This window comes from Engystomops pustulosus, chromosome 8, assembly GCF_040894005.1.
Source record: "Engystomops pustulosus chromosome 8, aEngPut4.maternal, whole genome shotgun sequence".
In the NCBI taxonomy this organism is placed as follows: Eukaryota; Metazoa; Chordata; class Amphibia; order Anura; family Leptodactylidae; genus Engystomops; species Engystomops pustulosus.
This window is the reverse complement of record NC_092418.1, coordinates 117,979,558-117,993,467: the sequence shown is the minus strand read 5'-3', so window position 1 is coordinate 117,993,467 and position 13,910 is coordinate 117,979,558. Positions and strand designations below refer to the sequence as shown.

The 13,910-nt window shown below is 48.1% G+C and overlaps 2 protein-coding genes across 2 annotated transcripts; both read left to right on the top strand.

Moving 5' to 3' along the window:
- The first annotated feature begins 3,636 nt into the window (after positions 1–3,636).
- LOC140075939 (tubulin alpha-1A chain-like) lies at positions 3,637–5,642 on the top strand. Its single transcript, XM_072122383.1, has 4 exons — positions 3,637–3,795; positions 3,989–4,211; positions 4,285–4,433; positions 4,608–5,642. Exons 1-4 carry the CDS (start codon positions 3,793–3,795, stop codon positions 5,589–5,591), a joined length of 1,359 nt encoding a protein of 452 aa, XP_071978484.1. The 5' UTR covers positions 3,637–3,792; the 3' UTR covers positions 5,592–5,642.
- Positions 5,643–10,050: 4,408 nt separating this feature from the next.
- Positions 10,051–12,939, top strand: LOC140075938 (tubulin alpha-1A chain-like). Its single transcript, XM_072122382.1, has 4 exons — positions 10,051–10,209; positions 11,191–11,413; positions 11,494–11,642; positions 11,897–12,939. Exons 1-4 carry the CDS (start codon positions 10,207–10,209, stop codon positions 12,878–12,880), a joined length of 1,359 nt encoding a protein of 452 aa, XP_071978483.1. The 5' UTR covers positions 10,051–10,206; the 3' UTR covers positions 12,881–12,939.
- Positions 12,940–13,910: the final 971 nt, after the last annotated feature.

Genomic DNA, 13,910 nt, shown 5'->3' with positions numbered 1-13,910 from the left:
CCTTATAGGTTGGGGGGCATTGTGGCTACAGGGGGAGGGGGCAGTATGCCTTATAGGTTGGGGGGCATTGTGGCTACAGGGGGAGGGGGCAGTATGCCTTATAGGTTGGGGGGCATTGTGGCTACAGGGGGAGGGGGAGTATGCCTTATAGGTTGGGGGTGCAGTGTGGCTACAGGGGGAGGGGGCAGTATGCCTTATAGGTTGGGGGTGCAGTGTGGCTACAGGGGGAGGAGGCAGTATGCCTTATAGGTTGGGGGTGCAGTGTGGCTACAGGGGGAGGGGGCAGTATGCCTTATAGGTTGGGGGTGCAGTGTGGCTACAGGGGGAGGGGGCAGTATGCCTGATAGGTTGGGGGGAATTGTGGCTACAGGGGGAGGGGGCAGTATGCCTTATAGGTTGGGGGTGCAGTGTGGCTACAGGGGGAGGGGGCAGTATGCCTTATGGTTGGGGGTGCAGTGTGGATACAGGGGGAGGGGGCAGTATGCCTTATAGGTTGGGGGGCATTGTGCCTACAGGGGGATGGGGCAGTATGCCTTATGGTTGGGGGTGCAGTGTGGATACAGGGGGAGGGGGCAGTATGCCTTATAGGTTGGGGGGCAGTGTGGCTACAGGGGGAGGGGGCAGTATGCCTTATGGTTGGGGGAATTGTGCTTACAGGGGGAGGGGGCAGTATGCCTTATAGGTTGGGGGGCATTGTGCCTACAGGGGGAGGGGGCAGTATGCCTTATGGTTGGGGGTGCAGTGTGGCTACAGGGGGAGGGGGCAGTATGCCTTATGGTTGGGGGTGCAGTATGGCTACAGGGGGAGGGGGCAGTATGCCTTATGGTTGGGGGTGCAGTATGGCTACAGGGGGAGGGGGCAGTATGCCTTATGGTTGGGGGTGCAGTGTGGCTACAGGGGGAGGGGGCAGTATGCCTTATGGTTGGGGGTACAGTGCGGCTACAGGGGGAGGGGGCAGTATGCCTTATGGTTGGGGGTGCAGTGTGGCTACAGGGGGAGGAGGCAGTATGCCTTATGGTTGGGGGTGCAGTGTGGCTACAGGGGGAGGAGGCAGTATGCCTTATGGTTGGGGTGCAGTGTGGCTACAGGGGGAGGGGGCAGTATGCCTTATGGTTGGGGGTGCAGTGTGGCTACAGGGGGAGGGGGCAGTATGCCTTATAGGTTGGGGGGCAGTGTGGATACAGGGGGAGGGGGCAGTATGCCTTATAGGTTGGGGGTGCAGTGTGGATACAGGGGGAGGGGGCAGTATGCCTTATAGGTTGGGGGGCAGTGTGGATACAGGGGGAGGGGGCAGTATGCCTTATAGGTTGGGGGTGCAGTGTGGCTACAGGGGAGGGGGCAGTATGCCTTATAGGTTGGGGTGCAGTGTGGATACAGGGGGAGGGGGCAGTATGCCTTATAGGTTGGGGTGCAGTGTGGATACAGGGGGAGGAGGCAGTATGCCTTATAGGCTGGGGGTGCAGTGTGCCTACAGGGGGAGGGGGCAGTATGCCTTATAGGTTGGGGGGCAGTGTGGATACAGGGGGAGGGGGAAGTATGCCTTATAGGTTGGGGGTGCAGTGTGGCTACAGGGGGAGGGGACAGTATGCCTTATGGTTGGGGGTGCAGTGTGGCTACAGGGGGAGGGGGCAGTATGCCTTATGGTTGGGGGTGCAGTGTGGCTACAGGGGGAGGGGGCAGTATGCCTTATAGGTTGGGGGTGCAGTGTGGATACAGGGGGAGGGGGCAGTATGCCTTATGGTTGGGGGTGCAGTGTGGCTACAGGGGGAGGGGGCAGTATGCCTTATAGGTTGGGGGTGCAGTGTGGATACAGGGGGAGGGGGCAGTATGCCTTATAGGTTGGGGGGCAGTGTGGATACAGGGGGAGGAGGCAGTATGCCTTATAGGTTGGGGGGCAGTGTGGATACAGGGGGAGGGGGCAGTATGCCTTATGGTTGGGGGTGCAGTGTGGCTACAGGGGGAGGGGGCAGCATGCCTTATAGGTTGGGGGGCATTGTGGCTACAGGGGGAGGGGGCAGTATGCCTTATAGGTTGGGGGGCATTGTGGCTACAAGGGGAGGGGGCAGTATGCCTTATGGTTGGGGGTGCAGTGTGGATACAGGGGGAGGGGGCAATATGCCTTATGGTTGGGGCTGCAGTGTGGCTACAGGGGGAGGGGGCAGTATGCCTTATGGTTGGGGGTGCAGTGTGGCTACAGGGGGAGGGGGCAGTATGCCTTATAGGTTGGGGGGCATTGTGGCTACAGGGGGAGGGGGCAGTATGCCTTATGGTTGGGGGTGCAGTGTGGCTACAGGGGGAGTGGGCAGTATGCCTTATGGTTGGGGGTGCAGTGTAGATACTGTGGGTATGGGACCCCCTAAGGCTCTGTCACCCAGGGGCCTACTTAAGCCTGGAGCTGGCCCTGATAGATGCCCACTGAGGGAGCTCTGTTGGGGGCACTATTACTAGGAGGTCACACTGGAGGAGTCATTACTATATGGGTCAGTACAGGATACTAATACTGCTGGGGGAAGATGAAGGCTATAGGGGAACTAGAGAGGACATTTCTACAGTACTGGTAACAATGACTATTAGAGGCAATAAGGGGCACATTGGGCAAGTTGTATCATCCTGGGGCACTATGGGGACATTTGTACTTTAGGGGTACCATGGGCAACTTAATTTACATAGGATAGGGGCCCGATTATTGATACAAGGAACACTGAATAAGCAGGGTGCTATGAGAGCATTATTATATAGGGGGCAATCTGGTGGGGTATATAACTAGTAAGTGTAATTTATGGGAGCCCGAATACCATTGAAAGAACTAACATTGTCTTACAATTATTTGCTTATTTCTGAAGACATCGTGTGGCTTATAATTATTGGCGCCACTAGAATATTCTATGAATTATACATATGTGACTGTCATTATTCATTGTAGGATAGTATACGAGGACACTGGGCTGTGCGGCAGGTACACAATATCAGGGGTAACCACAGGGTGACACTAGGAGGGCACCGGGTTGGCAGGGATGATGGAAAAGTAAAAAGAATAATGTATATGTGGGCAAATTCTGATGGTGGCTGGGAGAAGTCTTCATGGTGGTCAGGGCGAATGGTTAAAATGTGCAAAAATGGCGTCTGTAATCACAGGAGACATCACCTTTAGGTCATATGATCAGTGCTATAGTGTAGGTGAGTAACAATAGGTACATGTGCCCACTACCCCTTTGGATGCTTTACTTGGTCTCAGTATAAGAAGTGTACACTAAGCCTTCCCAATACCAGAGCGGTACGTAGGCCTCATGGTCAATAGACCTGATCAATACTACAAAAGCTGCCCCCTATTGCTACTCCCCTGATACTACAAGCTCGTCAGAGTCTCCCTTTCTGGTGCACAGGACCCGTAGCAACATCTCGCCTCCCATGATACTGTCATTGAGGTTCTGCTCTTGTAACAGGACACCGCGGCTTTGTGGATCCCTATTGATACATTTGTTGATACGTTATTACCAGTGTTCTCTGTTGCCACAGCTCCCGCCACTGACACATTGTAACGAATTCTAAAGTTTCAGCTCTTTATTGTTATCCTTTAACGTGACAAATTGCTGCTTATGATAAATAGGAATGGGCTGATTGTTCATTGTGTCTTGGAGATGTGTCACTAGCGTTACACGACCTTCCTTGTAGCCGATATGTCCGGTTACTGGGAGGCTCCCGTCTCCTACATTATATAAAGATCTGCTACAACGAGCGAGCAGCATCAGCTTCATATTCAGGACTAATATCTGTGAGACGCGAATCAACATCATGGTAAGTGACCCTCAGACTCACAGAGTTTATATGTTATTTAACCTTGTAGAGTTATACTATGAAAAGTAGGATCATTTTATACTCCACAGCTGCATTCACAATTCATGTTCAGAGTGCAGCTCTGGAACATAATACAGGATAATAATTGTCTTGTATGTAGATGTATTTGTTCAACTTTATATCAACATTACAGAGGGAATGTATCTCAGTCCACGTTGGCCAGGCTGGAGTCCAGATGGGCAATGCCTGCTGGGAGTTGTACTGCCTGGAACATGGCATCCAGCCGGACGGGCAGATGCCCAGTGACAAGACCATCGGTGGAGGAGATGATTCCTTCAACACCTTCTTCAGTGAGACCGGAGCTGGTAAACATGTCCCCCGCGCTGTGTTTGTGGACCTGGAGCCCACTGTGATCGGTGAGTAGATCTGCTCAGGGATTGTCTATGACTGATGGATGGAAGGTTCAGGATAGAAATGTTCCTCCTACAGATGAAGTGAGAACTGGAACCTACAGACAACTCTTCCACCCTGAGCAGCTCATCACCGGCAAGGAAGACGCTGCCAATAACTACGCCCGGGGCCATTACACCATCGGCAAGGAGATCATTGACCTGGTGCTGGACAGGATCCGCAAGCTGGTGAGTTCAATCCTCCAATGTCTGACCCTAGTCCACAATGCACAGACCTTTAATGTAAAATAAGTAATATTTATAATACATCTTTGTGGAAAACTTTAGACCTTGGCTTCATCTTTGCAACCGATGCCTCCCTCTATCATATGACGTCTGACTTTTCTGTGTCTCCTCCTTCAGGCTGATCAGTGCACGGGTCTCCAGGGCTTCCTCATCTTCCACAGTTTTGGTGGTGGCACTGGATCCGGCTTCACCTCCCTCTTGATGGAACGTCTCTCAGTTGACTATGGAAAGAAGTCCAAGCTAGAGTTCTCCATCTACCCTGCCCCCCAGATCTCCACCGCTGTGGTTGAACCATACAACTCCATCCTCACCACCCACACCACCCTGGAGCACTCTGACTGTGCCTTCATGGTGGACAATGAGGCCATCTATGACATCTGCCGCCGGAACCTGGACATTGAGCGCCCGACCTACACTAACCTGAACCGTCTGATTGGCCAGATTGTGTCCTCCATCACGGCCTCTCTCAGGTTTGATGGGGCTCTGAATGTGGACTTGACAGAGTTCCAGACCAACCTGGTGCCCTACCCCCGCATCCACTTCCCCCTGGCCACCTATGCCCCGGTCATCTCTGCAGAGAAGGCTTACCATGAGCAGCTCTCTGTGTCTGAGATCACCAACGCCTGCTTCGAGCCGGCCAACCAGATGGTGAAATGTGACCCCAGACATGGCAAATACATGGCCTGCTGTATGTTATATAGAGGCGATGTTGTCCCCAAGGATGTTAATGCTGCAATTGCCACCATTAAGACCAAGCGCACCATCCAGTTTGTGGACTGGTGCCCCACAGGTTTCAAAGTTGGCATCAATTACCAGCCACCAACTGTGGTCCCCGGTGGAGACTTGGCCAAGGTGCAGCGTGCCGTGTGCATGCTGAGTAACACCACCGCCATCGCCGAGGCCTGGGCTCGCCTGGACCACAAGTTTGACCTGATGTATGCCAAGCGCGCCTTTGTGCACTGGTATGTGGGCGAGGGAATGGAGGAAGGAGAGTTCTCCGAGGCTCGGGAGGACATGGCCGCCCTGGAGAAGGATTACGAAGAGGTCGGCACTGACAGCGTGGAAGGAGAGGGGGAAGGAGAGGAGGGAGAGGAATATTAAATCAACTTAATCTGCAACATTTTTAAGTAAAATGTTTGTTTTTGGCTGTTACATTCTGTAATTTATAATCTTTATTCGTCGGTAACAATCATCACATGTACAGAGACGTCGCTTCTAATTGTATTTAATTGGGGAAATGCCATAAACACGTCAGCGGCGCCTGGATAAACGCCGATACTCAGACTGATGCATGGCTTCCTTCCTTGTGCTGGGTCCTTGGTGACGAGAGTGAAAGTGGAATTGAAAATAAGGAAATCTTAAGGATTCCAGACGTTCTTGGCTCACGACCTTGGAAAATATTCAACTGATCCAATTAAAATTCCATTGAATCAAGATTAAGGAACAAGAGCCATAAATCCACAGAAGTTCTCTCCGAATCCGGCATGTTGTGATGTGAGAGCTAGACCATAGGTATTGACCATACAGACTGCAGCCCGTGTTATGTATCGTTGTTAGTAGCAGCAGGACTGTGGAATATGGATTTATATTGCAGGGCTGTAGCCTTTTCAAGTGCACTAAAGGAGTGTCCTCACACTGCTGTGCTCTGTGTTCTCTAGAGACAGTGTTAGATTTTGTCCCGGGAGAGATGTGTAATCAGACCTTTGTGATTGTTGTTAGTAGCAGCAGGACTGTGATATATGGATTTCTATTCCAGGACTGTAGCTTTTTCAGGTGCCCTGGTTTGCTTACGTCAGGAAATAGAGATGAGAGATCCCTAGTCCAATGTGCAGCATAATATGTATATAATAATGCACATCCTCCACTTATTAGTGTGTCAGGTCGGATGATGGGGCCCCCTGACACTGCGGACCCCATGGCAGCTGCTTCGGCTGTAGTGACGTCCCTGCCTGCTGCTACTAACAACATAGGTTTCACAGCTCTCCAGGCCTCCCACTGGCTGCAGAGAGCACAGAGCACAGCAGTGTGCATTTGACATCAGTACATTTCTGGAATATAAATCCATATTTCACAGTTCTGCTGCCACTAACAACATATACAAAAGTATATTTACACATTTCACCTGGGACAATATTTAACATTGGCTGCAGTCTGTATGGTCACATCTGCTGACTGGTTCCCTTTTACATAAGTAATTCTCTGCTAATTAAAGTGGTTATAGTATAACATACACTTATTTCGCAGGATTTGGTTCCCCCTCTTTTCTGATTTCTGGGTGTACCAGCCGTCAAACCCCCCAAAAATGATTGCATCATGATTGTACAGCCATTGAGGTTACATACTGACATCACTTGGTGGGAAATTGAAGGATTATACTAACATGTTTTTATTGGATAATCTATTCTTAGGATCAGATGGGTGGGGGCCCCACAATTGGCACTGACCCGATTTTGTCTCATGGAATTGCTGCAACTTCTAACAACTGGTCATATATCACTTGCAGAGATTTGGAGGAGTCAATGTCATTGCAGGATACTACTAAGTGTGACTGTAGTACCCTATGACCGCCTGTAGTAGTCACTACTGTGCATACAGAGAACATATGGCATCAGGGAACATTGTTAGAGCAACAGTGACCCCTGCAGGTTGCCCCTCCTAGAGGTAACAAGACAGTGGAGAAAAATCTGGTCTAGATCAAAATAGTCATTCTGCATAATTTTTTTAGACTGATTTGGAATCTCTGTGCTACGCCGCGGAATCTGTGTGCGCTATATTAATAAAGGAATTATTATTAATTATTAGACATAGCACCCCCCAATGTCCATGGGCTCGTCTGCTATTGCAGCTCAGCATTGCTTGAAGATGTCTTGTCTTGTATGGCATCTAAGCATCAGCTGAAGGATGATCAGCTGCAGTACCAGGCACGGCCTGTGCACTATAGTGGCGCTGTGATAAGCAGAGGAGATAACAATGTGACATCTGCTGGCCATGAGGTGCTACTACACCCGAATATAGCTGAATGCCATCAATCACTCACGATCGGTCTCTGCATGGAGCTCAGGTTTTCTTTTTACAAGTAGATGATGGTATTTGCAGCGTGAGGATATTTGGTGTCAGTCTCTGGGTTCATCCTATAAGGGGAGGTTTTATAGATTTGAGGTATGAGGCAGCGTCTGCCTCTGCTTAGTGTCCACCTACAAGCCCTATTACAAGATTCATGTGAGATGAGTCATTATATAATATTATATAACAGCTGCCTGGAGAGAATCGGTATTCAGTATACAGACATAATGCGCCCTCAGACGACTTTTACAGCACCACCTGATTACTTTGTGCATCCTGTGCTATGGAGTCTGGTTCTGATCACGTTCATCTCAGTCTGAAAATGTTTAGTTCAGGTCCATGTACTGATAATAAACTTCCTTCACTCTCCAGTTTCATGTGAAATCAGTAAGGCTGAGCGGACCCCCCGAACCGCTGTGTGATGGACATTGCAGGTTTGGGTCCTCAAACCCCAACATGTGCCAGAAGTTCATGTTCAGACTCCCCCCCACCAATTTCAAGTGTTAAATGCCAACACTAAAGTGTGTGCACCCCCATTTCCCCTAGGATTGTCACTCCGAGGCATTTGAAGGGTTAACACTAACATTCTGGTGTCACCCGTGGTGGCTGATCAAATTCAGGTATCTGAACCTGAAAGAATCCGCTCATCACTAGTAATCAGACCTTTTTGTATGTTGTTAGTAGCAGCAGGACTGTGAAATATGGATTTATATTCCAGGAGTGTAGCATCTCCAAGCGAACAGGTGGTGCGTCCTTACACTGCTGTGCTCTGTGCTCTCTGTAAACAGTGTAAGGTGTTGTTCCTCGGAGAGAAGTGTAATCATAACTTTGTGTATGTTGTTAGTAGCAGCAGAACTGTGAAATATGGATTTATACTCAGGAATTGTGGCTTCACCATGTGCACAGGAGTTGTGTCCTCACCCTGCTCTGCTCTGCGCTCTCTCCTCTGCTAGTGTTATATATTGTCCCTGTAGACCCTGCACTTTACTGTATGAGGGCTGAGCCGCAGTTACTCTATTCTACCACTACAAAGGCAGTGGTGCTGTGCTTAGGGCTCTGATATTTCCCATGATCAGGTAATTATTGGTTGTACTGGGTCAGATCTCACCAATCTCATCCCCTATCAATATATTTAACCCTTTCTACACACAGAAGCTTCAGGGGGGCTGCATTGCCTCTTATTGTTCTGATTTGCGATCCAGATATTACAATGGATTAAAGGAAAGTCATTGTCATGATAATGACCTGATACTTACAGCGTGGCGTGACAGTGTAACACCAGTTTGTCTTGTCTGTTGCTGCGCTATGGTAACCACAACATGACAAACACCTCTCAACTCTGCAATAACAAGAGCTGAAGTTACTGCATCTCATGTACGAAGCAGGAATCACTGACTAGTAATGGGGGTCCGCAAATGGGGCACCTACAGAATGGGACCCCCAGAACCCTTTATGATAACTATATGGAGCACATATAGACAGCATCACTACATGGGGGGCTCCACAGAAACCTGCAGACACATTCCAGTATAATCTAGGCTGTTCTGCAGCAGCTGTTGTCCCCACAGGGTAAAATATGCGCAGAATATTAAGATTTTCACAATAATTGCTGCAGGGTTAGAATTTACCATGATCTTCTTGTGATTTTATCTCTGAGCTTTATAAAACATGTTTAATACATCAATATACCTGCAAATGGGGCCCAAGTTGCATTTTGCCTGACAATTTGTTACAGTGTATCAGTGCAGGAGAAACATATCCATCAAGAACAAAGCAGGATAAAACTGTAGTAAACTCTCAGATATGGGAGATCTTGGGTCAGTGAAGCTTTGTGGATCTAAACAAGAATGTTTCCGTTATCCCACAGCAAGCAGAGATCTTAAACTGATGCCCAATGGTTGAAAAGTTGTTGATCTAATGGATGAATGTGGCAAGTCCCTGCAATTAGAGACCCCATAGAGAAGGGGCTTGGACGGTGACACCCCCCCATCTCCCCCCGACTCTATTACAGTATCTCAATATGAGAAATATGTATAATATGTATAATGTGCAATGTAATATTTTCTACTCTTTGAGCATTAATACTATATGTAGGGAAGTTTGGGGGTCCATATCATGAAACCTTGACAAAGGTGGGCTTCCCCTTTAAATTCCATTGGAGTGATGGAAACTTTACACGGTGTATAATTATTACATAATATTTATACATTGTAACAAACTTTCAGGTTTGGAAACATTCTGAATATATTATTCTGTTATAATGATCTGAAATACTAAACAATTATAGTAAAATTATTACATCTTATGTGTAACATTTCTATACATTGTTTCCCTCCTCTGGTTTCTGTTCTTTTCCCTCCTTCTTCCTTCTCTTCCCTCCCTCAGGTTTCCCTCTCTGCCTCCCTCCAGGCTCCCGGCTCCTGCCCTGGGGGTCACATTGTACCTGGTTACAGTTGTGTTGTGCTGGGTGTATTGTGTTATACAGAGGGCAGGGCTCCTGGAGACAGGGGGAGGGGGTCACCTGCCCTGCTGGGCTCCTCTCACCTCCCCCTGCCCCTATATATAGAGAGGAGAGGAGAGAGAGGACAGAACCCCTCCACATCCGAGGACCTAACACATCGGAGCCAGGAGACCTACATCTACATCCATCACCATGGTGAGAGGCCAAACTCATCTGTACTACCTCAGCTATACAATATCTATACAATATCAACTATACAATATCTATACAAACTCATCTGTACAATATCTGTACAATCTCATCTATACAATATCTATACAATATCTATACAAACTCATCTGTACAATATCTGAACAATCTCATCTATACAATATCTATACAATCTCAACTATACAATCTTATCTGTACTGCCTCTTCTATACAATATCTATACAATCTCATCTGTAAAATATCTATGCAAACTTATCTGTACTACCTCTTCTATACAATATCTATACAATCTCATCTGTACAATATCTGTACTATCTCTTCTATACAATATCTGCACAATGTTATCTATAGAAACTTATCTGTACTACCTCAGCTATACAATATCTATACAATCTCATCTGTACAATATCTGTACTATCTCTTCTATACAATATCTATACAATCTCATCTGTAAAATATCTATACAAACTTATCTGTACTACCTCAGCTATACAATAGCTATACAATCTCATGTGTACAACCTCATCTGTGTAGTATTATCTGACAATCTCCCCTGCACAATAGTATCTGTACATTCTTGTCTATACATCATATATTATTTGATATTGTGCCTTCCCACCTTTCTGCTCTGTTATTTATGTGTTAAAAGTTACATTGTGTGTCAGCAGAACTATCACATTTCATCTGTGTTTATTGGACTGTATGGATGGCTGTAAGATCTCAGAATGTCTCATGCATCTATATGAGTCTATAACTTATGTGTCTGTCCTATGTCATCCCATCCATCATATTAGTCACTTTATTCTTTTGTTATGCTTTTGTTTATGCTGCTTGTTACACTGTATCAATCTGAAATGATCTCCAATATCTTCCATACATCTTCTGTGTCTTCTCCATTCCTCCATGTATGGTCTCCTTCCTCTCCCTACATTCTGACCCTCATCTGTCCACCCTTATCCCATACAGAGGGAATGTATCTCAGTCCACGTTGGCCAGGCTGGAGTGCAGATCGGCAATGCCTGCTGGGAGTTGTACTGCCTGGAACATGGCATCCAGCCGGACGGGCAGATGCCCAGTGACAAGACCATCGGTGGAGGAGATGATTCCTTCAACACCTTCTTCAGTGAGACCGGAGCTGGTAAACATGTCCCCCGCGCTGTGTTTGTGGACCTGGAGCCCACTGTGATCGGTGAGTAGATCTGCTCTGGGATTGTCTATGACTGATGGATGGAAGGTTCAGGATATTACATAGAAATGTTCCTCCTACAGATGAAGTGAGAACTGGAACCTACAGACAACTCTTCCACCCTGAGCAGCTCATCACCGGCAAGGAAGACGCTGCCAATAACTACGCCCGGGGCCATTACACCATCGGCAAGGAGATCATTGACCTGGTGCTGGACAGGATCCGCAAGCTGGTGAGTTTGGGGACATGTTTGTGTATTATCTGGACCCTAGTCAAGATGTAATCACCCATTATAGTAAAATGTAGAAGACTTCTATGGGAAATCCAGTCAGGCTTCAATACTTTGTCCTCAATCACAGAAAAGCATCTTCTCTACTCTGATTGATATGAGGAACACCATTGTGGAAAAGTGTAGACCTTGGCTTTTCAGCTGATTTCTTCCTTTGTCAAATGAAGTCCTATGTTCTCTTGTGTCTCCTCCTTCAGGCTGATCAGTGCACGGGTCTCCAGGGCTTCCTCATCTTCCACAGTTTTGGTGGTGGCACTGGATCCGGCTTCACCTCCCTCTTGATGGAACGTCTCTCCGTTGACTATGGCAAGAAGTCCAAGCTAGAGTTCTCCATCTACCCTGCCCCCCAGATCTCCACCGCTGTGGTTGAACCATACAACTCCATCCTCACCACCCACACCACCCTGGAGCACTCTGACTGTGCCTTCATGGTGGACAATGAGGCCATCTATGACATCTGCCGTAGGAACCTGGACATTGAGCGCCCGACCTACACTAACCTGAACCGTCTGATTGGCCAGATTGTGTCCTCCATCACGGCCTCTCTCAGGTTTGATGGGGCTCTGAATGTGGACTTGACAGAGTTCCAGACCAACCTGGTGCCCTACCCCCGTATCCACTTCCCCCTGGCCACCTATGCCCCGGTCATCTCTGCAGAGAAGGCTTACCATGAGCAGCTCTCTGTGTCTGAGATCACCAACGCCTGCTTCGAGCCGGCCAACCAGATGGTGAAATGTGACCCCAGACATGGCAAATACATGGCCTGCTGCCTGCTCTACCGTGGTGATGTGGTGCCCAAGGATGTCAATGCTGCTATTGCCACCATTAAGACCAAGCGCACCATCCAGTTTGTGGACTGGTGCCCCACAGGCTTCAAAGTTGGCATCAATTACCAGCCCCCAACTGTGGTTCCCGGTGGAGACTTGGCCAAGGTGCAGCGTGCCGTGTGCATGCTGAGTAACACCACCGCCATCGCCGAGGCCTGGGCTCGCCTGGACCACAAGTTTGACCTGATGTATGCCAAGCGAGCCTTTGTGCACTGGTATGTGGGCGAGGGAATGGAGGAAGGAGAGTTCTCCGAGGCTCGGGAGGACATGGCCGCCCTGGAGAAGGATTACGAAGAGGTCGGCACTGACAGCGTGGAAGGAGAGGGAGAAGGAGAGGAGGGAGAGGAGTATTAGATTGAAGAATTACAAGTTTTCATCTTCAAGCACCTTACAAATAAATATTTTTATTACCATTTCTGCTTACGTTTCTTTATTTGCAATGTAAATTATCATTGTGTTGTATAATAAATGACTGTTCATTGGTTTCGGGTAGGTTGGTGACACACAGGTGACCCTGGCCAACCACATGAGGTTGTTCCCTACTCACTGCGACACAATCTTCTTCTAGAGTCCAGGCTGAGCACAAGCTCCGCACCCGGTCACACATTCAAGTATCAGGGGTCAAATGATACAAATGTTTCGGGTTCAGAATTCTAATGACATAAAACGTTGCGACTTTCAGTCTTCATGGAATCAGGAATATTATAGTAAGGCACATTTTATTTTTAAGGATATAGAGAAATGTGATATTATTGTCCCTGAGACGTCTAAGAGAGGCGATTTTACAAAGAGACCCCAAATATGACACCAGGGTGCGATGTCCATATTACACGGGAGTCTAACCACTGGTCATGCGGAGAATATGGACTAGACTGATACATAAGGAGCCTGTATGTCAGATCTGTAATACTTATACATAATCCCGTCAGCCTGACGTGTACTTCCCAATTATCCCAGATTATGATGGACAGTCCTTGAATCTTTTCTGCTGTCTGGGGCAATTATAAAGCGCTGAGTATTATACTGTGCGGACACACTGGGGCTCATTTACTAAGGGCTCGCACTATCGGCGGAATACCCAGCAATTTCCGTGTTGCGCCGCATTTTGAAAGGGTTTTTGGCATACGTGATTGGATTTTGGCACATCGGCGCTGGCTTTCACGCCACACAAATCGGGGGGCGGGCCGTCCGATGATCCAACGGATATGAACTATGTGCAGGATTTAACAAAGCAGTTTGTGTCGCAAGCCACGAACTTACATGCACCAGGAAGAAGAAGGTGACCTCCGGGGACCTGAGCGGGGAAGCGACACATGCAGGATATCGGGCGCATGATCTTAGTGACTCCCGGCACAGCGCATTATACACGGACAATGCACTTACA